General features: G+C 35.2%; 1 protein-coding gene and 2 long non-coding RNA genes across 3 annotated transcripts in view; 1 reads left to right on the forward strand and 2 right to left on the reverse strand.

Moving 5' to 3' along the window:
* Positions 1-209: 209 nt before the first annotated feature.
* LOC135086500 (glutamate receptor 1-like) overlaps positions 210-26,897 on the forward strand; it is a 69,430-nt gene continuing 42,742 nt past the window's right edge. Inside the window, exons 1-3 of the mRNA XM_063981221.1 lie at positions 210-443; positions 16,293-16,445; positions 25,956-26,083. Coding sequence (XP_063837291.1) covers positions 344-443; positions 16,293-16,445; positions 25,956-26,083 — 381 coding nt within the window. The 5' untranslated portion in view covers positions 210-343. The remainder of the gene's footprint in view (positions 444-16,292; positions 16,446-25,955; positions 26,084-26,897) is intronic.
* Positions 8,219-9,163, reverse strand: LOC135086634 (uncharacterized). The gene is made up of 2 exons (XR_010260550.1): positions 8,889-9,163; positions 8,219-8,784 (listed from the first exon to the last, which is right to left on the reverse strand). It is a non-coding gene; the product is annotated as an uncharacterized LOC135086634 (long non-coding RNA).
* LOC135087254 (uncharacterized) lies at positions 23,135-23,781 on the reverse strand. The gene is made up of 2 exons (XR_010260731.1): positions 23,429-23,781; positions 23,135-23,274 (listed from the first exon to the last, which is right to left on the reverse strand). It is a non-coding gene; the product is annotated as an uncharacterized LOC135087254 (long non-coding RNA).

Here is a 26,897-nt window from a genome sequence, read left to right on the forward strand (position 1 = left end):
AATATTATCTCATAGCCAATGAATATAAAATTTTAAGAGACTATGAATGTATTTTAAATATTAGATTTTGAAACCTACAAAAAACCACATCGTCGAGAGCGTAACGACAAACGAATGAGTAAAGTGCGGGGCAGCGGGGGCGTCCAACCCCGCACCCATGCCACGTCTGAACTCTGAGCGCCATCAGTCGCCCCTACGTCTCAGGTTTGCACGCAGCATCCCTACACTTTATCCAGTTTTCCACACAGAAAACACATTCAAAACTGCTCCCAATTGACTTTATTTAGCATGTGATAACCGTGTGCATCTATATCTAGAAGAAAAATACAAATATACAGTGAAAATGCAACTGAAACATTTGGTTACCATCGGTGTGAATTTGTTATTGTTACAAGCGGGTGCCGTATCAGCGCAGCTTTTGCCCATAGAAAAAATTGTTGTTGGTAAGTTTTTAAAAAATCCACCGAATTATAAGATTTTTCGTGTAATTTTAGTATTTTTGTGTTTACATGTCTAGGTTATTTTTAGTGGTTATCTTCGTGTGATAGAGAGATTAATTTGAATTTTTGAGACAAAGCAATAAGAATTGTATGCTTAGTACATTTTTGATGATGATTATTAATAATAATAAGATTTTCCGCATAATTTAGAGAGTTTCATCTCTGTTTTGTTTCTCTCACGCCACGAAGGCGCGTTACGCGCAACTCCAACTGGTTGTGAAACTAGCTTTCCCACTCGCACTTTGTGCAGTCGTCTCTTTTATTCACAATGTCTGCAAAGCACTTGCTTCTCTCAACTCAACATTACTTAGGATTATAATTTTTATATTCATTATTTTATATGATTTCCATCAATTTTCAAAGGAAATTTTTATTAGATTGCGATGATTAGAAATAATAAGAGTTCAGATATTTTTATGATTGTTGGTAGGAAAAGATAATATTTAATGTTTAATATTGAATACATGAAAACCCACTCATTATGAAGGATTTTCGAGATAATAGTCCGCTAAATAAAGTTATCACGTTAATTCTTTGATTTATTTTTATAATTGAAGTATCAATCAATCAATCATAATACAATATTTAAGTAAATTAACAAGTGTTACGATGATATCTATTAAAATAACGATAAGTATTCTAGTAAATATTAAAAAATAATGTACCTTTTTGTTTTGTCTATGCTCTACTCTCTGTTCCCATCGCTTGTATTTTGATATTTTTACTCCGTATATTTTATTGGAAATATAAAGCACTCTTAAATAATCCAATCTTTCACTCCAAATACAATAATATCTCCAACGATAAAAATACCACAGATGAATATCAATCTTAATAATTAAATGGCAATTTCAAAAGCATTCTATCTTAAATACATTGGAATGAGAACATATGAAGTTTTTTAAACGCATAGTAAAAAATACTATGTAGGTAGGTGGTACTCGTCACAGAAAGTGCCTGTTTTATGTAAGTACGCCTATAGGAGCACTCTCTACACTACGCTCCTTAGAATTTCATATTTACTCTTTAGCTGAACAATGCGGCTCTCAACTTTACCTTATTAATGCGCTTTTATTAACTATGTTGGCGAATCTTGAACGTCAGTTTTAAAAGTTTGCTAATTTACTTTATTGAAGGAGTATGTAGTTTTTAAGGCAACATAATCTACATAGGGATGAAGCTATGTAGAGGATTATGACTATATGAGATCTCTCGTCTTTAGGCTCTTAGGTGATGTGCCGAAGTAGTAACTTAGTAACTTGCTAAAATCAAGTGGCAGTGGGCGCGGCACATAGCTCGTAGAGACGATGGCCGTTGGGGCAGGAAAGTTCTCGAGTGGCGACCACGGGCTGGAAGACGTAGCGTGGGCAGGCCTCCTATTAGGTGGACCGACGATCTAGCAAAGGTCGCGGGAAGAGCCTAGATGCGGGCAGCGCAGGACCGTTAATTATGGAAAACCTTGGGGGAGGCCTTTGTCCAGCAGTGGACGACATTTGACTGAAACTTAATGAACTTGGTGACATTAGTCTTATGACAAAGTAAGTACGAATTTGAAATATTGAATAGGAACTCCATAAATAGCAAACATACTAATATATTAGGTAATATGCAAAATTTCAGATGTTAATTGTAATCGTCTTTTGTTCTCTCTAGCGAACTTGCGTGCCGCGTCTAGCAGACCGATAAACGGACATGAATAAAGTAGCCATGGGCGCATACCGTAATGGACTGATCTTGTGGAAAATTAAGGGGAACGCCTTTGAGTGACAAAGATAATGAAGTCTATTAATTATTGAAATGAGAAATGATAAGCTTTAATTATTGAAATGAGAAAAGATAAGCTTTTGGATGCATAAACTTTTGTATTATTTAAAATATAAATATGTAGAATCATTAAGTTTTAATTTTTTACTATTACGCTTCCGCTATTAGTAAATTAATTAATTATTAAAGTAAAAAAACTTAGCGAATAAAGTTCCCAACCATTTCATTGATGGAAACTATTCGAACTGGTTGGATTCAAGCACACGCTTCAGTTAGCTATTAATGCTTGTAGTAATGAAAGCAATATAAAAATAATAAACTTAATTTAATATACGCTCTGCCTCAAAACGAAGAACATCTTCAACATCAATCGAGTTTAGTGCCAAGAATAAGAGTGTATAAATAAGGTAATGAACAATCATTAATTATACCTTATTTTTGAACTATGTATTTACGTCGAGGGAGTCCAGCAAAACGAGTTATATTGCTGACATAATTATTTAAAAACATTAACGTGATCCCGACACTAAACAAACCCTGAAAAAAAAAGACAGATAATAATTTTAGGTTTTAAAAATATGTTAGGAATGAGCCGATTGTATTCCAAACTACGTCATTTATATTTAAAAAAAAAAGATTTCTACAAAAATGTAAATTCCATTTTCAAAAGCGTGGAAGGGACAGGTTGACTCGAGTACGAAGACACAGAAACTAAGAATCTAAAATAATATTATTTATTTTCAATTGAACTGCTTAAAGGAAATTTATTTTTATTCTTATTGTTGGTGACAGACCTAGTTTGTAAAATTATTTTATATTTTTATTTCCTTTTAGTAGGTAGGTAGGTATATTAGATTTTTCCTTTATTATATTTTTTCTATGTTACATTTTTCAGTATTGTTTTTGTTTTGAAGTGAAAAAGGTGTATTTTAATATTAATAGTTGATTCCGAGAAAATAATTCTGCTTAATCTTAAAATCTTAACAAAGGAGAATACTCGTTATGCCAAGTTTGGATAAAATGTTTGCTTAGATTTCAAATGCCTGGGCTGCATCAAATATATTCCTGCCGTTGTGTAAGTAGTCTAAATGGAAAATGTATTAGTAATTTCTCTGTGCAGAAGGCTAAGAGCTTCTATTTTCTAGCTAACGAAACGATCCATTAAACGAAATACCTTCCAGTTTTCATATACAAGGTAGGTACTAAGGAAATTGAAAATTAGAAAACCAAATCTTAGATGCAGAAAAGTTTCTTAGTTTGCACACCTTGTGAAGAGATCTTGGTTTTCAAGGAATATTGCCATTTGTTCGTTCCTTTCAATCAGAGGACATCCACTTCTGGACAAAGGATTTTCACAACGACCCATCCTGTGCAGTCCGCATGTAGGTGCTTTTCGCGGTCTCGTTGTGTATCCTCGCATAGCAATACTACGTAATAAACGTCAATTCAGTGAAACGTATCAATCACACACACCAACTAGTCTGTAGCGTGGTTCGATCTAGTAAACTAACGTTGCCATCAGCCAATAGTCCAGCCTGCCTTGTCATAAATATTTTATGTGTACACCTTTATATCGACAAAACCACCTTTCTCAAGAAAAAGATACATGACGAAGACCAGGGGCCAGATGATCCAAGTTTCAGGGACCCAGCCTATCCTAGCAACTTGATGTACACAGAAAACTCCGCTGGCTCAGCCAGTTCTACGTCTGGTTAGGGCAAGGAGCCTGCCCTCAGTTCTGACCTGGCAAATGTCAATTTGCACTGAACCTGGCCGCCACTTGTAGGAGGCAACCGTAAATTAAGTGATGTGAAATGTGAACTCTCCAATCCCTGGGCTTAGTGCCGACACCGACTGGGTTAAGTACCGACAATCTGGCAGCCAGAGAAAACAGGAGCAAGTTGCGATGCTCAAGGTGACCATGGATGAGACTAGTAGCTTTCATAAGTCCGCTGAGATCATGAAAAGTGCACCACCAAAGCGGAGTCTACAAGACGTTCAATCCAAAACCGTGAATGTCTCGGCCTCAACCCCTCGCTAACCTCACTGGCCTCAAGAAAAAGGGAGAGTCTGGTGGAACTAATAGAGGATCGGAGGTCATACCGCTGTGATTATGGAAACTTGGCGATCTCAGAGAACGGGGTCTGCTTTTCAGGGTCAGGAGACACTGCGACGATGCTCTACTGCTTAACAGTTTTTCAAGAATTTTGAGATGGTAATAGATATTATGAAGCGGTCAAGCGCTGATAGTAAGGTAAAAATATTGTTTCTATGTAAAGGTTCGGCCAAACCAACGCTGGCGATCAATGCATTTAAGTCTGGTCGCCATCGCTGCACGCCGGCTGATCGCGTGTGATCGCGATGGCCGAACCTTAAAATATTAAGGGTTGTAGGGGTGAGGAGGGAGAGAGGGGGCTAGGGGAACCCCCCCTGTGAATGGTGGAGATCGGAAACAAAAAACTAAAAAAGAAAGTTTGAGGTTATGTTGCGTAGTTTTTAATGCCAATCAACTATTTACGCACGTGATTCTAGACTTGTGTTCGCTTCGTTCGCTGCGCTCGCTCGCCTTCACGCTGTGTAAAGTCTAACCTAACCTAACCTATAGTTTTGTTGTCCAATTAGTTTTTTAAAATGACCTTCGTTGGTACATTTGACATAGACAAGACAAACTATTTACTGTCCGAAACTATGCATAACACGAAACTAATTATAACTAGTTTCTCATGTTTACTTGATATCATCAAATACATTTTGTTTTAAATATTTATTTAACATTTTTATATTTAACTAGTAAATGTACCTACACGGACTGAATTTTAATCGTTCTTAAAAACTTCTAAAACGAGAACTTTTAAATTTCTAAAACGAGACCGGAAATAAATGCACTCGTATCATCTTTTCATTTATACCACGCTCAATCGAAAGAGTTTCGGGGGCAAATAAGAAAGTAAAATTACGTTTCTGCAGTACCAACGGGTGCCACTTTATACTCTGACGCACTATTTGGCGAAAGTTAGCTTAATTGCCTGCCTGAAATAGTTCGTTTCATGCTCCCGTAGACCAGGTTACACCTGCGCTAGCACTAGGCATTGCTCGGAAAAAAGGACTTGAAAAAACTCAAATTTATGTACTCCAACTGAGAATTTTGCACGTCGCAGTGAAGTTTGTAAAAGCAAGCCAAAAATACGGTTGATAAACTTATTATACTGAATGTTTGGAAGATAGTGCATGAAACTGAAAGGCACTCAAATTGTACTTCTTTCTTTTGGCAGTCTAACGACGCAAAATCGTAATTAAAATATAGCTTCAAAAACTGGCTTAGAGGCAATTTGGGTAACAAAATGTATCGATATTAGATGAATATCTTATTCATTCAAGTATTTGTTTTTGTTGAAATTAAGAAATTATAGTCAGTTTAGAAATTATGAGTTACCCTTACATAACAAAATTTAACAATTTTCTCCTTTGATATTTGTAGCTGAAGTTATTAACCTCAAAGGTAATGATTGTCACTTCGATATAATATTATGTTAACATGTGATAATTTGTTATTAAAGGAAAACACCCACAAAGTTGAATACGTGTTTATAGTTATCTAACTAAACATTACAATTATCTAACGTTGCAAGTGTTGCAACTTGTTTGGTTTCCATGAAAATTGAACCCTTAATTTGACTTGACTGACTACGTTTAGTCATGTGAATAACATATTTACCACACACGAATATGAAACCTGAACCTAAGAGGATCGTTGGGAATTATTACGGCTTGTACAATTATTACGGAGAGCTGGTACGTGACCGCTCCTTGCAATGAGGATTTTAACATTTCAACTTTCAACTTATTTATGTGACATAAAATGTAATTACGTGAAGAATTCGAATGTAAGCTGCTGGCTGGCAGCCAGCTTTTACCGCGAGAAATTTGTGAACAGTAAAGAAGTATAAAAATCAACCTCTAATGGGAGAGTCATTTCTAAATTGATTATTTTTTAAATAAACCTTGTAATACTTAATATTAGTTCCTATACTTACCCTACATACTCGTACATTATTCTCCTTATCTACAGATAGCTGCTTGAGTAATACGAATCCCATCAAAAACAATACTTGTCAAAAAAACCAAGTCTCGCAACTCAGTTGTTCTACGGTAAAAAGTTGTGAGATCCATGTAATACCAAGTCCAGGCCAGGAAATCTTTAACGTTTTACATAAATTATTGACTTGGCCATCGCACTAAATAATTTAATTTACACGTGTTTTCATGCGATGGCCAAGTCAATATACAGTGTGAGTCACGTTAAAGTGTACATATGGAAATAGATGAAACTAGACCTATTTTTATCGACAAAAAAGAGGTCAAAAATTTTTTGAGATTTTTTTTTAATTTTTTATAGAATTTTTTTTCTTCAAATTACTTATTGTAAAGAAAACGTAATAACTTTTAAACTAAGCGGTATATCCTGATAAAATAAAAACAGTAATAATGCTAAATAACAGGCAATACTAAAAAAATACATAAAATACACAAAAAATGCCAACAAATAATAAAAAATGATACTTTTTGAAAAAAATCTGCTTAAAAATTCGTGTTTTTTTGGTTATTTTATAAATTTCTCCAAAAAATGCCCCTATAACCGGTGGTTTTTATTACTTTGTATTATTTTCTATCGTATTATCTTTTTAAAACCAAAAATTGCATGTCTCTATTCCTATCACAACATTTGCTATGATCGTTTGAACAAAGGCCTGCCACAACATTATTCTCCGCTACAGGTAGAGACAATTTTAATTTTAACTAAAATGCTTATTTTACTTCGAAATCTTTTGTTTTTATTTGAAATCTAACTTGTCTTTATCAAAATTACAAATCTAGAGCCATTTTCAGTTTTGTTGTTAACGAAGCGTTGAATGGCGCGCCCGGAGAGGCTTAGTTCAAACGATCATTGCAAATGTTGTGATAGGGATAGAGACATGCGATTTTTGGTTTTACAAAGATAATACGATAGAAAATAATACAAAGTAATAAAAACCACCGGTTATAGGGGCATTTTTTGGAGAAATTTATAAAATAACCAAAAAAACACGAATTTTTAAGCAGATTTTTTTCAAAAAGTATCTTTTTTTATTATTTGTTGGCATTTTTTGTGTATTTTATGTATTTTTTTAGTATCGCCTGTTATTTAGCATTATTACTGTTTTTATTTTATCAGGATATACCGCTTAGTTTAAAAGTTATTACGTTTTCTTTACAATAAGTAATTTGAAGAAAAAAAATTCTATAAAAAAATAAAAAAAAATCTCAAAAATTTTTTGACCTCTTTTTTGTCGATAAAAATAGGTCTAGTTTCATCTATTTTCATATGTACACTTTAACGTGATTCACACTGTATTTATGTAAAACGTTAAAGATTTCCTGGCCTGGACTTATTACATGGATCTCACAACTTTTTACCGTAGAACAACTGAGTTGCGAGACTTGGTTTTTTTGACAAGTATTGTTTTTGATGGGATCTCATTTATTTTTGTATTTTGTAGACAGCAGTTATGTATCTAGAAAACTGGACCGAAATTGAATAATTTTACTCGACTTGGCGGTTGCACTACCGTGCTCCCAAACATTTTAGTTTTTCCTTGATTCATACACCAAACACTACTTATATTCCAAATTTGAAGCTTCTAGGTCTGCTAGAAGTGCCTTAGAATTTTGATGATCGGTGAGTCAGTCAGTGAGTGACAAAATTAACAAAATTAACACCCGTATTCACAAACATTACTTTGAGGCCTCATAGTGCGCGTGGATGCACAGGGTCCCAAAAACCTATTCATAGACGATACTTCAGTGGTGACAAGCACTATGCGTCCCTTAGAATGAACGCAAAGCTAAGGTAGCCAGGGAGCTGTATTACGCAACGCATAGTGTCTATTTACGTCAAAATTTTTAGGTTATTCTCGTTTTTGAGGTTTGTTTGCTTTATTTATGGTTGTATTCGATTAAAATTATCTTACAATGGATTACAGTAGTGAAGAAGAATTTGATAATTATATCAATGAGCAAAGTAGAATAATAAATAAAGTACCAGAAAAGTGATACGGGATTCCCAAAATCCCTTTTATTATTACAATTCAGACGAATTTAGTTTAGGTTTTCCAATGATGGGGTACTTTTCATACTTTTACCACTGATAAAAGAAGACCTGAGGAAATTAACTGCGAGGAGGCCTTCCAGTGCCACCTACATAATGTATCAGTTGCTAGTGGCAAATAAAACATAAAATTTTTAATGAAGTTTTATTTTCATCAATCTTCAATGTCTAATTTAATTTTATGTATTTGTAAATCATAAATCTAATTTTCATGTTCTAACAAATTATTTTCTCTTTCTATCAATATTTTTTCTCTTTGTAGCCCCAACTCGTGCAAAGCCTGGTCTTGTTGTATATTATTCAATGTGGTGCGTTTGATTCTTGTTTCTGTCTTAATCTTCATTCTTGCTACTACTAATCTTAATTTCTTGATACCTGAAAAGCAAATTATGAATTTAATTACTTTGAGTATACCTATTCTGCTTAGTTATTCCTCATAAATCTACGTACCTACTATATATTTTAAAAACATTACTTACTAGTGGGTGTTGAGAACGTTTGATTGATTCCTGAGAAAGTTCTTTCATTCTTTGGGTCTTTAAATTATTCCAGCAGCTTTTCAGTTGATGTGTGAGCCTTTGTGAAACATAAAATATGGTTCAGAATTGTACGCCACTGTTAGAGTTTCCCAGGCCTGCTTCGTCAACTCGATATTTTAGAGAGGATAATAATATGCTTGTCTTCAATAATAGGCCTTTCTCTAATTATGCTACAATCAGCAGCTCTCTTTCGGAAGAAGAAAACGGCAGCTTTTTTATCTAAAAAATAATGATTGAAACATGATTTTCACTATTATTATTAATCGAAGTATTCATACTAACCTGATAGTTATTTTTATCCATATTTATTTAATTCACAAATCCACAAAATAAGGACACATAAAAACCGTTGCACCGTTTGAATGACAGGAATGTCATGTCAGTTAGCGAAGTGAAGTGCGTAACATAAGCGAACCAATCACAGAACTCTATTAAACACTCTGATTTTGCATAGTCAAGGGTCGTTTAAGTATTGTTTATGAATTGAAAGGCTTGTCATATGGAACGCATTGAGAAATGTCTCATTTCGCATAGCGTTTCTGCTTCACATAGGTAAGTATCGTTTGTGAATACGGGTGTAAGAAACTTTGACCCGTTATAATTCTTAAACTACTACTGGTTCAAATTGAATGAAATTTGAAATATACCGTGTCTTTACAATGCCTGCATAGCTAATGAAAATTCAGCCTTCTAGTTTTATCCACAACGAAGTTACAGGCAGTCGAAAATGGCCTGAATTGCTTCGAGAAAAGGATGGTACGGCCGTGCTCGACTTGGTGATTTTAACAAAATCAACATTGTATCAAATTATTCACATAACACGCAAACAGCTTTTTTGCCCGTACAAATTATTAATTTAACCGCAAATATGGCATGATCACATGCTCTTTATAACTTTTTAATGAAAATTATTTCGTTCGTGAAGTAGGTACCTACGATGGCAAAACAGGCGTAAAACTCCGTTCGTTAATGTTCACGCCTCACTGAGCCGTGCCGACAAGTAGCCGTGTCGTGCCGTACCGACAAACATGGTAAATTAAAAAATGAATTTACCCTTCATTCAAAACTGGAGACACGATGAGTATCGGTGTAAGGGTTGGCCTACACAGGCACCTCGAGCATTTATTTTAGTGATAGGTCAACTAACTGTGGTTGCTGGAGCATACTAGTCAACCGTTTGAGCAGACATTTGCGAACCGCCCGGAGCTTTCGAAACTCAAAGTGTCGTATATTCCACTGAATAGAACAACGTATTTCGCTGTACATTCGCAGCTAGAGTATCAACACTGACTGCTTCTTGAGTTCTTAACTATAAAATATGTCAAAAAAACAACACAATGCACAGTGTGTTATGGGACTGTATAAACGGACATTCTCATTGATTTGATGAAACGTATAGAGCTTAGTTATACAAACATGATAGTAAAACTCCCGTTTGAAAATTGCACGTAGTTTTCGCGGTATCAAAATTCAAAGTTACCTATTTTTTTACTTCAAAATTATGCAAAAATATTCTCACTCGTTAACTAATAACATTTAATTCAGAATTGTTATAATACTTCATAGAGCTCTTAAAACTACACGTAATAAGCGTATTAAGTGCTTCGTAAACGCATTCAGTTAATTAGGAAAAATGATTTTAGTGATTTTTGTTTTTATTTTTTTTGTCAATTATACCTTAATATATGCAAACATTTTTAATTGCAAAATATAGTCTGATATTTAATCTAATTGTATTAATAAAATCAGCTTTAAACTCCGTGATATATTTGAGAAAAAACATAAAACGTCTTAATAAAATTTTTACGAGTCGACAATTTTGGAAGGAATAATTCATGTCTAAAAAGTTTCAAATCCCGCCTGTTATGTGCATAGTGTTGAAGGTTCTAAAAAGTCATTCACATTGTTTTTAACCGACTTCAAAAAAAGGAGGAGGTTCTCAAGTCGAGTCTTTTTTCTTTTTTAACACTCTTATATTAACTTAAGTTGTATGTAAGTAACTAACTAAAAAAGTATGTTAACAAATCTAGGAAGTCGAATTTATCCTACCTTTAATAATTTTCTCATCGATTTGAAACCTATGTAAATCGAATGTCAATACAATAATTTGGTACAATCGAGCTGATGATAATTAAACATCCAAAAGAAATTTGCTATTAAAAAGTGATGGGAAATTTACAATTCTATATGGCGCATATTTTCAATTTGATTTTCCTCAAATATATCACGGAATTTAAAGCTGATTTTTTTATACAATTAGATTAAATATCAGACTATATCTTGCAATTAAAAATGTTTGCATATATTAAGGTATAATTGAGAAAAAAAATAAAAACAAAAATCACTAAAATCATTTTTCCTAATTAACTGAATGCGTTTACGAAGCACTTAATACGCTTATTACGTGTAGTTTTAAGAGCTCTATGAAGTATTATAATAATTCTGAATTAAATGTTATTAGTTAACGAGTGAGAATATTTTTGCATAATTTTGAAGTAAAAAAGTAGGTAACTTTGAATTTTTATACCGCGAAAACTACTTGGAATTTTCAAACGGGAGTTTTACTATCATGTTTCTATAACTGAGCTCTATACGGTTCATCAAATAAATGAGAATGTCCGATTATACAGTCTCATAACATACTGTGCAATGTGATACTTATTCTCCATTTTGTAAGAATTTAAATAAGTCGTCACAAATAGGAAATCTGAACTATGTACAGATTATTGAGCTGAGGTGGAAATATTCGGGTACCAGTTATTCGATGTTCGGCTATCTTTAACCGTCACGTTAAACCGTTTTTAGAACTACAAAATATTCCAAATATTGGTAAAACCGCAGTCATAAAAATTTTATTCTTAAAACGTTAAATTGTTAGTTTGAATATCATCCATTGTTTGATTCCGAGTTCATGGCGCCAACTCGCAGAATGTGTTAGCCTTTTTTTCAACATTTACCTTTGCGTTTTTAAACTTGCTATTGGTAAACGACTAAACGTGTCTCTATGTAGTGTGAAGTGTTCCGCTCTCTGCTGAAATGGTTTATTATAATGTAGTTGCCGATATTTTCAAAAACTTTAGCTACTGTCAAAATGTTTATTCTAGGACATACGTGACAGACCGATTTCCAGCGGGTTTCATTCCCATACTTACTTGCCTCAGACTAAAGAATATCCTCACGTTTTGTTCCCACCTCTTCAACCATAGCAGGCGTCTGCAGCTTAGCTGCCAATGAAACCTAAGCAGTGAAGGATTCCCTAGAGACAATGTCGTGAAACCCGCAACGAATTTAATCAGGGGAATAGGAGGAGTTCGAAGTATAATATCGACTTACCTCCATTGCGGAACTCGAGGTAGATGATTAAACGTAGAATAATATTTAATACATTATTATATATATATTTACAAATACCATAGTCATATAATTTGGACACATGATTCCCTCGAGCGCAAAACTTTATAATACCTATTTATATTCAAAAGCTTTAAAACAACTAACATTATATTTCCATAGAAGATAGCTGAAATGGCAACTTATTGCGGATTCGCGCCCGCTGTTTCGTCTTGTAACTTTTTACTACAAAGGATGCATAATTCAAATAATTCGATTTTTTACTATCATCAGTAACAAAATATTGAAACAGCACAATTTAGGCGTCTTGTCGCTAGGGAGCGATCTCTATCTGTAAATAATACCTATCGCTAATCCATAAGCACGATTATTCAAGAAGTTCAAATACAAACATATCGAGCCTTTACCGCCATTTTAGCGCAACCGACAAAAACCAAATTTTACAGGAGAAGGTTTTTTTTAAATATTTTTAATCAGAAGTGTGCTAAGAACAAGAAAAATGACATACGTTAATGATTTTTAGAGATTTAAATATATGACTGAAAATAAAACAAAAATAATGAGTATTTATGCCATTTATGGCGCATACAATATTTTTGCTGTCACAGTCTATAGATATTCGGGCGTTTACGATAACATTACCTATCAAAATTACTATGTCCAAGAAATTATAATTGTTAAATAAATAGGCATTTTAAAAGGTTTTTAAATGAAATATCCACATAATAATCAAAAATTATTTATTCATGAGAAATTTCTTCTTGTACAAATCAATTAACACCACTTATTCAACCACTTATTGCATCTAGAGATTGCAAATATTCAATTGTTTTCTATTTCGAATATTCGAAAAATTTTTCAGTGATATTCGAATATTATTCGAATACTTTCAAAAAATAAAAAGCACTTAAAATATCAATGTTTTTATTGCTGGTTTTATTGCTTTAAGAACTACGTTTTAACTATTTAACAATAAAGTTCTTAAAACAGTTATAAAATTCTCATCATCATCATAATTTCAGCCATAGGACTTCCACTGCTGAACATACGCCTCCCCCAATGACTTTCACAATGACCGGTTGGCACCGGCCTGTATCCAGCGCTTTACCTTTTTCTCAAAATTTAATCTTCCTAGCCGAATCGTTTGTCAGAGGTAAACATACTTGTCAACAGTCAACAGTCTCGAGAATCGAGTTCTAACCGAAACATGGACGTTGGACAAGCTTCGTTTTGTCCATTATCATCCGAAGGCCTACCTGTTGGGAGACTCGATTAAAGTCTTCGAGCATTGTGCCAAGGTCTTCAAGCGATTCTGCCATGACCACAATATCGTCAGCAAACTGCAGCTGAGTGATGTATTTGCCATTAATAGGTATTTATGCCGAATACTTTCCATTCAAGGAGCTTGAAAGCGTCTTCCATATCAGAGGTCAACGGTTTCGGAGATATAACATCTCCCTACCTCACGCCTCGCCGCAGAGGAATCACCCTTGTGCTTTGCTCCTGTACTCGGACCGACATGGTAGCGTTTCTGTACAGGCATTTCAGCACTTCGATATACCAATATAGTCTGAGAGACTGCAGCACTGCTTAAGTCTCGATCGAATCAAAGGCCTTCTCATAGTCCAAGAAGAGCACCACCACGCTTCTATACCATGCCTCTGGCGTTGTTCCCTGAAGTAAGACGGAGTTAAAGAGTCTCTGAACGAGTTTCGGTGTTCCACCTGCGTTCAAAAGCTCCGAGGTTATGCCGTCATCACCTGGTGCCTTGTTGTTCTTTAGCTGTTTGAGAGCCTTCCCAATCTCGTATAGGCTGATATACGGGATGTCTTTGGTATAGTGTCGCGTTAACCTATCTCTTGCGTCTGTTGCTGAGCTATTAATAGGTTGGGAGGTAGTAGTATATAGCTGTCCATAGATCTTTTCGATCTCACCCAGAACCTCGGCTTTTGTTGACGTTACCGTCCTCCGTCTTCAGCATCGTCAGCTGACTTTGATCAATAGAGTTGTCTCTTTCAAGTTATTTGGAACCTTGGTTTCGCTCTATCGCCTCTTTTATACTATTTGTATCAAAGTAGCGAAAGAAACACAACTACGTAAAAATGAACAGAAAAGGTAGAAACAAGACAACTTAGTGTTCACAAATGCAGTCGGTAACATCAATGACTAGTTTTTTTAGTTGGTGATATGTATTTCATGCTTCCGACTGCATTTGCAAACACTAAGTCGTCTTTTTTCTATCTTTTCTGTTTATTTTTGTAATATTTGAATATTCGAATACATGTTAATTTACTATTCGAATAATAATTTGAAATTAAAAATTCGAATATTCGAATATTCGATTGCAATCTCTAATTGCATCAGAACTTTTGCTGATATAAACAACAGGTTTGTTTATTAGTAAACGCCTACAGTGAAGCGCTAATGTCGCTTGCGATAACAAGTGCGGTCGCTTGCGATAAAATGCATGTGTCGCTTACGTTAAGTTTTAGAAAAAATGTGTATTCACGATAATTTTAGCACTTGCTGTAACTTTGTAACGGTTTTTTTTTGGCGGGAAACACCAACAGGGTTGGGTCCGTTACGGTTTAAAATACTAGAATCGATAAAAAACGGTTTTTTGACAAAAGTGTCGCTTACGATAATTTGGCGGTAAAGGCTCGATATTGTACACAAGACAGACAAGAAACGGAGCAGGAAGCGAATAAACGTTTTCCCGTGCAATAAAAATGTCACAAGATTTTCCAATAATTCAATAGTAAGGTAGTAAACATTCAATTCACTTTATACGCCACTAGAAGTATTTTCTGCCCCAAATAGTCGGATATTCCATAATTCAATAGCTAAATTGAATCTATGAAGCATTTTTTTGAATTTAGATTTACCTTTTTTGAGATATTCTTCTGCTATTTGTTATGTAAGTATCTCAAGCACATTTTCGTTAGCAAGAATATTATTTATCTCGAGATATTGATATAATTAGTTCGAGATAATCTTGTGTATTTTTTTCTCTCTGAAAAGCGTAACAACAAAACCTTTTAAAACGAATCGGGAATTGGAAACTTAATAGAAAAAGTCTTCTTCAACGAATTTGTTAATGAAATGAACAAATGGAAATCCTCAATACGAAAACAACTGGGTTTTAGCGATGGTGAAAATCTCATATTTACCCAAACACTGTTAGTTTGTACAAGCGTCATTAACCTTTTTCTGCCTATTTACTAATAGCCAACCCTTGAAAGAAATAAACAACCTCTTAAATCGTTTGAGGAAACAAAAACTGTAACCACAACTTCTGAGCACACTCCAAAAAGATCAACGGCGAAAATTTTCGACGTAATATAGAAAGAAATGACGTTGCAAATGGAAGAAATATTGCTAGAATGGTGCCTCAAAACGGCTCTTAGGACATAATGTTCGACCGACCGAAGTGAAAAAAGACATAGCGATAGTGCGCGACCACAGAAGTAAGGCGGTCTTGTGGGTCTGCGAGTATTAAAGGAGCTTCCGAGCAGTGGAATGCGGTTTCAGTGATTCAGATAAACGTCCGGTCAGCATTCATATATCAAGCCGATGACGCTCCCCAGAATACGGGCTCGCTCGCTTTTTCACTATATGACCGATAAAGTTCTCCAATGAAGTGTTCCCGTGCTTGTTTTAGGTGCTTTTCAGTTGAAATAACACTTTCTTTTTTTGTTTGAAGCTCAACATTCATCATATTAAAACTTGCTTTAGTAAATTTTACGGAAACTGCATAACAGACACATTTATTTATCATTTTTATGTTGCGAATTACCTACTGGAATGGATTATTATGTAATCATGTGCATTGACAAATTCTCGTCGCTATGTTTCGGATTTTTTATTTACGATTTTGATTAATATTACGAATCAACGGATTTCATAATATTTAATATTAGCCCATCATCATCTTGTTACGTAAGATATGCACTTGTACAACCAGCCGAGTTACATTAGTATTATTTATTTCAGGTGCGATCTTCGATCAAAATACGGAGGAAATCCAGAATGTGTTTCGATACGCAATGACAGTTCACAACCAAAACATCAGCAGCCGACGGCTCGAGTTACAGGCGTATGTCGACGTGATCAACACTGCCGACGCATTCAAGCTATCACGCCTGAGTGAGTATTGAACTGACAATTTTTTTTCTGTATGTTGGATATGAGATGAGATAATGTCCAAGATGACTTGCTGAGTAATTAAAGTCGCACGGAAAATTGGATGAACATAACCAAATCTTTTACATACATATTTAGTTTTTTCGCAAGTCTTTCAAAAGGTACCTTATGTATTTACTTTTTGATAAATCAAAAATCACTAAAGTAAATTTTCCTATTTATTTGTGTCTACGCATATTCTTCGTTACTTTCCTATAGGTACATAAACTCCAAAAGTGTTGGCTGCATTAAATTTCCTCATAAACCATTTATCGCTAATGAGTTTTCTCGGATGTTGTAAGCTTTATGAGTTCAACGCTATCTCTAAAAGTCTGGCAGTAGTAATTAGGACTAATACCCACTCATTATAAATCTCGTATATTTTTCTTTATCCGATTTAGATTAAAACAGGTCAACCCTTTCTTTCCAAAAACCTTGTTTATGTGATATTATGGCGTTTTAGGATCCTAAATTATTTAGAATTTTAGAGTATTTACAACCCTTTATATAAAAACTGCGTTACACAAAACAAAAAATAACAAATATTTTAGCTGTGTAATTTATGATTTAGGAATGTTTATTTATGTGTTATTTTAATCGTTACATTGAATATTAATTCGACAATATAAAAATGAAATTAATACGTGGAAAAATCTTATGAAATATCTTCACTATATTGAATTGATGGCATATCGGTATATTGACCAATATTAATTTCAGCTTACTTTTTTCATGATTTCGTTTTGGGTTTTGTTTATTAAAACAGAATAGTTGTTCCTAACTTCGTGGCTTTGTTCTAGCCAAAACAAATTTAATTCCAATCAAAAACCTTTTGTAAAGGACGTTGAAACGGAAATTAACGCCGGGATTTCTTGGTTCTTTACCGATCATCCTCAGAACTATAAGTAAATTGAGTTCTACAAAGGGAAGTTTAATAGTCTATTAACCTTATTTTTATTGTAAACATGTACACATTTCAATATTTCGCTAAAATTCTCGAGAAAACGCTAAATGTGTGTACCGCTTTACACACCCGTCCCAATGGAAGCACGATATTCTTGCTGAGCTCAAAATATCACAATATTTCTGTATGAATATATTCATATCAGGTGATATACCCAAATATCGACATTCATCCATCACTGAAAGCATGAGGGACGGAATTTGATTATCTTTTTCATATTAGACATTCCGGCTTGCACTACAAAGGCGCGCAAGATAAACTGGATATCAGACGATACTTATGCATCAATTTTCTCCGGAGATGCCCAGTGCGACTGAAATTATTTTAATAACAAAATTACCCTTTAGGTACACAACGTTAAATTTTCAAACCGTTTAAATTCTAAAATGTTGAACTTGCAGAAAGTTTAATTCCATTAATAGTTTGTTTATAGAAAGAAATCGAAAGAACAGCTTTTCCCGTGAATAAACTTACTTACCGACATACTTACACTATCTTGATACATTTTGATCGGACAAACTTAACTACAAGTTGACACAGATGACATCTTTTGGTTTAATAAAGGAACAATAGATAAAACTAATAGCATATTTTGGAGTCCCTTGTAGAATGAGAACAATACAAAAATACTGACGAGGAAATTATAAGGAGAAACAAAAGCAAATTACCCGTGAAACAGAAAAAGCGCCGGCCGCAGACTCTCGCGCCTATTTTTGTAGTGCCGTTCCTGTCGGCACAATATCGATAGACCGACAAAAATAAGAGACCTAAATAAGAAATCTAAGAGCGATGTCCAATTTATTTCGTTACCAAATAGTTCTTTACAAGCCGAAAAAATGTATACGACTGACAACGCTGACGATAAAAAAAAATGTAGTGCATCACTATGTAAAAAATTAGATGCATAATGTTTATAAATATGATAAATACCTCATGGAAAGCGATTTTAATAAAATATGGTTGGAATTTTCTATGTTTGCTGTCACTGTCTACAAACACATTTTGGAAATAATAATGTTTACAGTAGTGTTTAATACCAGCAGAAAATCGATTTTATTATGACGGTCTCTCTCGACTTGTCCTTTTCATGCCTTACAACGCAAATCCTTTTCGCCCTCCTTTCTTACTATCTAGCCACATCTACATACATAACTTGTAGAATCATTCAGCCAGGCAGCAGTCGCAAAGCTTTTCACTGATTCAACCCACATTTTTACAACGGGTTAAATGGGTAGCACATTGGAATAAACACTTTTATTACGAATCCATTAGAATTACAAAATGTGTCCACAGATGAAACATTAACGATTACAACATTTTTAATCCTAAATCGTATCGATAAATTCTGTAATGTCTCACAACACCATCTCTCAAACGACAACTACAATCCGGATTCTACAGACGCTTTTACCTCGGGAATCGCGCTTTTGTATTCAAAATAAAACCTTGCACGATTTTGACGTTCAAACGCATAACATTGAACATATTTTGAGAAGTGTTACAAATTGTAAGAGTAGGCGCACACCGTTGATTTTTAGTTGGCCGATAGTGCCCGATTTTAATTTGTATGAAGAATCGGCCACATCGAATCGGCGTAGTGTGCGCACTCCCATACATGCCCATACTGATCAACTGCCCGACTAAACTATCGGCCGACGAAAAATCAACGATGTGCGCCTACTCTAAACATCACCTGATTGAAGTTATATTCTTTTTATTTTATAAAATACTAGCTTTCCGCCCGCGGCTTCGCGCGCGTGGACTACATTATTTACATATTTTACGGAACCCTATTTTTTTCCAAAATAAAATTTAGCCTATGTTACTCGTGGATAATGTAGCTTTCGAATGGTGAAAGAATTTTTAAAAACGGTCCAGTAGTTTTTGAGCCTATTCATTACAACCAAACAAACAAACAAAGTTTTCCTCTTTATAATATTAGTGTAGATTATCTTTTTGTGGAGGAAAAATTAAGTTAAGTGTTTAAGCTATTGTTGTCCGATTACGTCTTAACGCGGAGTTTTATATTTTGATAATCTGTTCGATAGAGCTTAATGAGATAAAGTAATTTATTACCTACTTCAATATTATTATTTATCAGATTACAAGATCACGAAAAAGCGCTTTTCCAATATTATGTTAATTTCCCAACATAGTATTTATAAATATTCATTATAACATTAATCCGGCTGGATTTGGCTAATCCCAGCAATTTCATCCACGGGTAGTGTGATTTGCTATAAAATAATTCGCTTGTAATCTAAGATTAAACGTATCGGTATATTATTAATTTTTACAATAAGTAGGTACCTAATATCAAAAGGTATTTTGTATACTTTAGATATTAAAAAAAAATGTAGTGTAAAAATATACTCCTCCAGATCCAATAAAGAAGAATATACGTAAACATTCACGGATTTTAAAAATCAAAAACTTTGCAAATATGAATTAGTGCGAACACTCAACTTATTAGCGGACCTGACGGTGCAATATCTAATTGAAGTTTAATTTCGCTTTCGAACTCTAAATTACAAGTTATTCAATTATTAGATTTCTTAGCGGGAGCAGGTGATATTATGCGATCTGAGACGGTAGCTACGGTTGCTATATCTTTGTAGAGAAGTTTGTTGATCCAGTCCCTAAAGCCGAATTCACAAAAGACAAAACCTTTGTTACCTCCGTTTATCATTTTCCACCGACAGACATAAATACTGGCTAACGACGAAGGACGACGAGCGAGAGTTAAAAGAACTCTTTCAACAAGCAATACTTACCTATTCTATTCGTTAAATTATGATAACTCCAAAAGCAGTCATACTATTTTGGATTGTCTATGGAATATTTTTTAGAATACTTTCCTATTCATCAAGTCATATTTAAAGTTATTATTTCTAATTTAGTTCAGTTTAAGTGAATGCGTATCTTAGTCAAAGGTGCCAAGATTTTTATCATCCTAATAAAATAGAGCTTGTAGCGTTTCTTTCAAAAAGCTTGCCTTGTGTCTGCACCTTAAGGCAATTACCTTAAAAGCCTGTCATTGGAGCTAAATTTAATGAACTTGAAAATAAAGTGAATTGTCTTATTTAATCCGTCTCCGCTTTCTGTATTTTTTCCATCTCACCCTTGATAACTGAATTAAAACTACGCTTTTCGGGACGAATCAGACATTACTGAATTATTTTGTACGTTTCTTACGTTTCAAATACCAAACTATATTGATGGACAACGTAAAGGAACTGGCACATGAAATATTTAAATTGGTGCGACTGCTTTAAAGTTCGAAAACTTGTTAGGAGGAACATAACTTCAATATCTAATACATCAGCCTAATAAACTACTTATTATGATGTTGATTTTGGTCAAAGCTGTTAGGGATATATTAAGTCCGCTACAGAGCAATAAACACAGTGGTTGGTAGTAACATAATAAATATATTAGTATCAAAGCACACGTAGAATATTTACAATAGAGAGTTCGGCACAGCCATTACACAGCTAAAGACAACATCACATTTGAATATAAATGACAGTTCTATCATAGCGGTTCCAGCTAGCCAGCTCTACGTTATACAGCATGAAGGTGCTCATCAACACACCCCCTCAACTCATGCTTTATACAAGGCACTAGAGTACGCGCAACCCTAACCCTTTACTCAGCAAGTGATGCCTTATACGAGGCAAAGGTTTGGTGAAAATATCTGCCAGCATATTTTCAGTTGCCAAATGTTCTAAAGTTATCGACTTATTGTCACGCAGCACATCCCTTATAAAGAAATGCCTAATGTCGATGTGCTTACTTTTCGCGTGATAAACACCGTGATCTTCAGCTAGACAGATAGCAGCCAAGTTATCAGCATGCATGCTTACCTTAGACCAATGGTGAAGACCAAGTTCCTTCAGTAAGCCATTCAAATACACTGCTTCTTTCATAGCTTCCGCTAAACTTACAAATTCAGCCTCACAAGTCGACGTCGCAACGATGCGTTGCTTTTGTGATGCCCATGAGATACCTGCTCCGCCTAAAATGAAAACATAGCCGGTAAAAGATCGTCTATCTGTTTCACAGTTACCCCAATCTGCATCCGCATAACCTTGAATGCACTTACCCATCGGTTTAAATGTTAAACCCTGAGTAATCGTACCTTTTAGGTACCTAAGGATCCGCTTTGCAGCTCTCCAATGAGTTTCCTGAGGATTCTCTGAAAATTGTGCGAGTTTTGCCGTCGCGTTCGCGATATCTGGTCTAGTCGCTACGCTCAAGAACATAAGTGCCCCTATGAGTTCTCGGAACGGAAAAGACTTTCCTCCTTCATCCTTCTCTTTGCCACTCATAGCTATCTTTCCCATCTCCATTGGAGTTTGTACAGGATTACAGTCCTCCATGTTAAATCTCTTCAAAATAGTCTTTACATATCTCTCCTGTGACATGTGATATTCATTACCATTTTTCTTTATGTCGATCCCTAGACAAAAGGTTGCTTGGCCAAAGTCCTTTAGTTCAAACCTCTTTGCCAGTTCCTGCTTGAATTTATTTATGGTTTCTCTCTTGCGTGAAGCAATTAATATATCATCAACATAGATAACGACAAATAGGTCTGCTCCATTATTGTCACATTTATGATACATACAAGGTTCACTCACTGTTGGTCTCAAACCCATTTCTCTAAGTTTCATGTCCAGCTTCATATTCCACTGTCTTCCAGCTTGCTTGAGACCATATAACGATTTCTTCAAAAGACAGGTGTCACCCCCTGCTTTCATATTCTCAAGCATTTTCACAGCTCTTTTGCCTATTTCGCTTTTTCTGCCATCCAAGCTTATCAGCTTTTCTAAACTTTCTTTCAGCAGTTCTGGAATTCTCATATAAATATTCTCATCAAGATCTCCATTTAAATAAGCAGTATTTATATCTATCTGATCTATGTCCATGCCCATTTCAACTGCTAAAGCAATCAATAGACGAACCGTTGCTATCCTAGCAACTGGGGCGAATGTCTTGAAGTAATCCAGACCATGTTGTTGACTATATCCTTTCGCGACAAGCCTGGCCTTCTTCTTTTCTGTTAAATCAACATTTACCTTCGTTGTTAACACATATCGACATCCAATGACATTTCGATCAGGTGGTTTCTTTACTATTTTCCATGTATCATTCTTCACTAAACTTCTTAACTCTGATAAAATTGCTTCTTCCCATTTGACTTTTTCATCACTTCCCAAAGCTTCCTTCAAAGTTGTCTCAATAGCTCCAGCAAAATCATCACAGTCACCATATTCTTCTTCCTGTGACTCACTGTCACTATTCTCTGTTTCTCTAACTTCAACCATATTAAAGATTTTTCGGGGGGGCCCAACGTGTCCTCTCTCAATCCTAGGTCTTCCAGGGCCTCTTTTCAAAGTGATATTCCAGTCAAATGTCTCATTTCTATCAGTAGTACTAGTAACTTCCGTATCTTCTGTGTTTAGTTCGTTTCTGAACGGTACATCTTGAGATCGATCTATTGGAACTTGAATATTCGAAGGTTGATCACTAAAGTGTGAACTACATTGTCTGTTGGACAATTCAAACTCGATAGTCTTCCTTTTATCAACACTATCTTGTTCACATTGCAGCTCAATAGATGGTTCTTTCAAAACTTCACTTTCAGTTTTCTTATCTTCCTGAAACTTGACGTCTCTTGACACCACTATTTTTCTTTTCTCGGATATCCACACCCTATAGCCACCAGATTCAGCCGGGTAGCCCACAAAAATGCCGGGAGAACTTCGTGCTGCGAACTTATCCTTTCCTGGCTCCTTTTCCAAAACATGAACTTTCGCACCGAATGTTCTGAAATAACCAATATTTACAGGTTTATTAAACAATTTTTCATATGGAATTTCTCCATTCAAGCTGCTAGTCGGACATCTGTTACGCAAATAACACGCGGTTGCAATAGCTTCCGCCCAAAAACTTGCTGGTAGACCAGAGGATAATAACATACATCTTGCCTTCTCCAGTAAGGTGCGATTCATCCGTTCTGCAATTCCATTACTCTGCGGTGAATACGGCGTAGTCAACCTCCTTTTTATTCCATTTTCTTGTAAAAATTTCGAAAAATCACTATTCACAAATTCCTTGCCATTATCGGAATGGAAATATTTTATTTGTTTACCTGTCAAATTTTCGATCTGACATTTAAATATTTTAAACTTTGACAAGACGTCACTTTTATTTTTCAACATAAAAACTTCACACCAACGAGTACAATCATCAATAAATGTAACAAAATATTTGTTTCCCGCATTTGATTGAACTCTCATTGGGCCTACCACATCAGAATAAATTATTTTTAACTTTTCGTTACATGGCTGACTGGACTTCACAAAAGGCAACGCAACCATCTTTCCCTTAGCACACACATCACAATCGCGCAATTCAGTATCAGACTTGGTGGCGTCTATACCCGATTTCTTCAGTACTTTCATAAGATCCCTAGCATTCAAATGTCCCATACGCTCATGCCATCTACACAAATCCACATCCTTATCTGATACTACAGATGCCGAAGCATCCTGCTCTCTCAGGTAATACAAATTACCTCTACGATCAGCAGTCAACTTAACTTCACCATCCTTAGTTGCATATGCTACATCACGTTTAAAAGTGACTATACAACCTCGATCAGTAAGTTTAGAAATCGAAATTAAGTTACTACGTAGATCAGGAACTAACAACGTATCTTCAAATTGGATTTTTCGCGTAATATCATCGTTACATGCTAATATCTTGACAGTACCCTTACCTTGCACGGTTGTCAAAGAATCAGTGGCTAATTTCAATTGTTGGTTACTTGGCAATATTTTATCAAACCTGCTTGCGTTGTTACACATGTGCGAGCTGCAACCGCTATCAAACAAGCATTCCTGACGAAGACGCTTGGAATCAATAGCTAAACAGTTATCTGAAACATGATACACAGTTAAAGCTTCATGTTCTACAGTCGAACACGACTCAACGCAACTAGATTCTGAAGGTTTCTGTTCTGAAGCCTGAGAAGACTTCTTTTTCTTGCAATCGGATGCCTTATGTCCAAAGTTATGACATTTGAAACATTTATACTTAAATTTTGTTTCAGGTCCAGTCCCATTCTTCTTCTGATGTTTATTTATATACATAGCTCCTTCTATCCTCTCAACTTGGGTATTGCCTCTCGAACTGTATTCTTCGATAATTTTCACCCTAAGTTGTTCAGGCTTTGGCAGCTCGTCTCTACTTTCAATGGCGCATCTGAAGTTCTCATAGCTTGCTGGTAAACTATACAGCAACATAATCGCTAAAAGATCATCATGGATCACGATGTCCATTTCTTCTAACTTATCGACAGCTTCAAAAAATAAATCAAGATGTTCGCATACGTTCTGATCCTCACTCATCTTGTGTAGCATGAGCCTTTTCATCAGGGTCGCTTTTTTCGCAGGTCCACGTGATACGAACAGACTCTCTAATTTCAGCCAAACCTCTCGTGCAGTCTTCAATCTTTTCACATGATGAACAACACTCGGATCCAATGACAAAATCAACTCCGATCTTGCCTTTCTGTCAGCAAAATCCCATGCTGTTGATAATGTCTCATCCGTGGGTTTTGACTTTTCTCCACTTACATATTCCCAAAAATCATTTCTGATCAATAGGGCTTCTACTTGCACTTTCCAACTATCATAGTTGTCTTTTCTCAATAACTCAATACGTACATTCGACATTCTGTTCACGTCACTTTATACGAAATTATTTTCACGACAAACTATTTTAAAATGTTACTTTGCTCTGGGGCTCTGGGCCCATAACCCTTGTTAGGGATATATTAAGTCCGCTACAGAGCAATAAACACAGTGGTTGGTAGTAACATAATAAATATATTAGTATCAAAGCACACGTAGAATATTTACAATAGAGAGTTCGGCACAGCCATTACACAGCTAAAGACAACATCACATTTGAATATAAATGACAGTTCTATCATAGCGGTTCCAGCTAGCCAGCTCTACGTTATACAGCATGAAGGTGCTCATCAACAAAAGCAAATAAAAATGGGACTTAACGACACCTACTAAGAGACAGTCAACTAGTCTACAATCGTCAAATTCTCGAAATAGCCGCACATTCTGATACCAGAAGTCAGCTTTTTGTCAAACCCCATAATTTGTACCTAATCATAAACAGAACATCAATTATATGGTACATTCAGCGTCAACTATCTAGTTCGTGATACCTATCCAAAGTGGTCAAAAAGTTGACAACACAACCATTCCAACAGTAACGAGGACTTTTTGACTACTTTTGATGTACTTCACAATATTATGACACTGATTAAAAATTGATGACTATTTGACGCTGGTTGTATAGACGACATCACATCAGACTACACATTTTTGTTGCAAAGTCGCCCCTATTACAACCCCGTAAGATGCCACATTGTTTACCTTGATGTGCCGTTGTCTGTACAATCAATATTATTTCTCTTGCCACAGTATGCAACCAATTCGCGCGTGGAGTGTTTGCGATGCTGGGCGCCGTCACACCCGAGTCTTTTGACACGCTACATTCATACACCAACACGTTTCAAATGCCTTTCGTCACTCCGTGGTTTCCAGAAAAGGTAAGTTCTTTATTCACCCCATAAAATGTACATCTTTTTTATTTTTTAGGTTAAAAAAATCTTCGTTCCAATTAAATTATTATCATTTTAATGTTATTAATTAATAGCCCATTTTAAAATTGACATGATACCTTGTTTCTAATACATAATTGTTTTTTGATCAACTAGTAAACTAATTTTGATGATTGATTTCTTCACTTATTGCCAAACGTACAGAAAATTGTCACGAAAAATATCGGAGCAACCCTTGAAAACTTAAGAGTTCCAAGCACTTGAACAGAGTAAACAATTCATCAAATGAGAAAAGAGTACATACGTGGCTAATCTTAACAAATCGCTTTGAAAGGACCACAGAAATTTAATCAAAGTCATGAGTGGCAGCTCAATCTCTTGGCAGTGAAGCTGTGAAGACCATTTATATCCATGAAGCGGGTCCTTCGTATACTAGTAGTGCCCAACTGCCCTTTTTATACGTCATCTTGTGTATCAGTAAGCGCGTGCAATGTTACGAGTATAGGTATAGTAACAAGATAGTAGTGCCTACTTCGTGTCAACTGCATTTTATGAACAACTAGCGACCCGCCCCGGCTTCGCACGGGTGCTAAGTATACATAATAAACCTACCTTTTGAATTACTCATAGTATTAAAAAACTGCGTCAAAATCCGTTGAGTAGTTTCAAAGATCTAAGCATACATAGGGACAGACAGGCAGTGACGTGACTTTGTTTTATACTATGTAGTGATGATGATTTGCACGTTGAACTGATCAAGAAATTTAAATCAAGAGGTCTATTGGTAATCCAAGGCATATTT

Source organism: Ostrinia nubilalis, chromosome Z (assembly GCF_963855985.1).
Source record: "Ostrinia nubilalis chromosome Z, ilOstNubi1.1, whole genome shotgun sequence".
Lineage (NCBI taxonomy): Eukaryota > Metazoa > Arthropoda > Insecta > Lepidoptera > Crambidae > Ostrinia > Ostrinia nubilalis.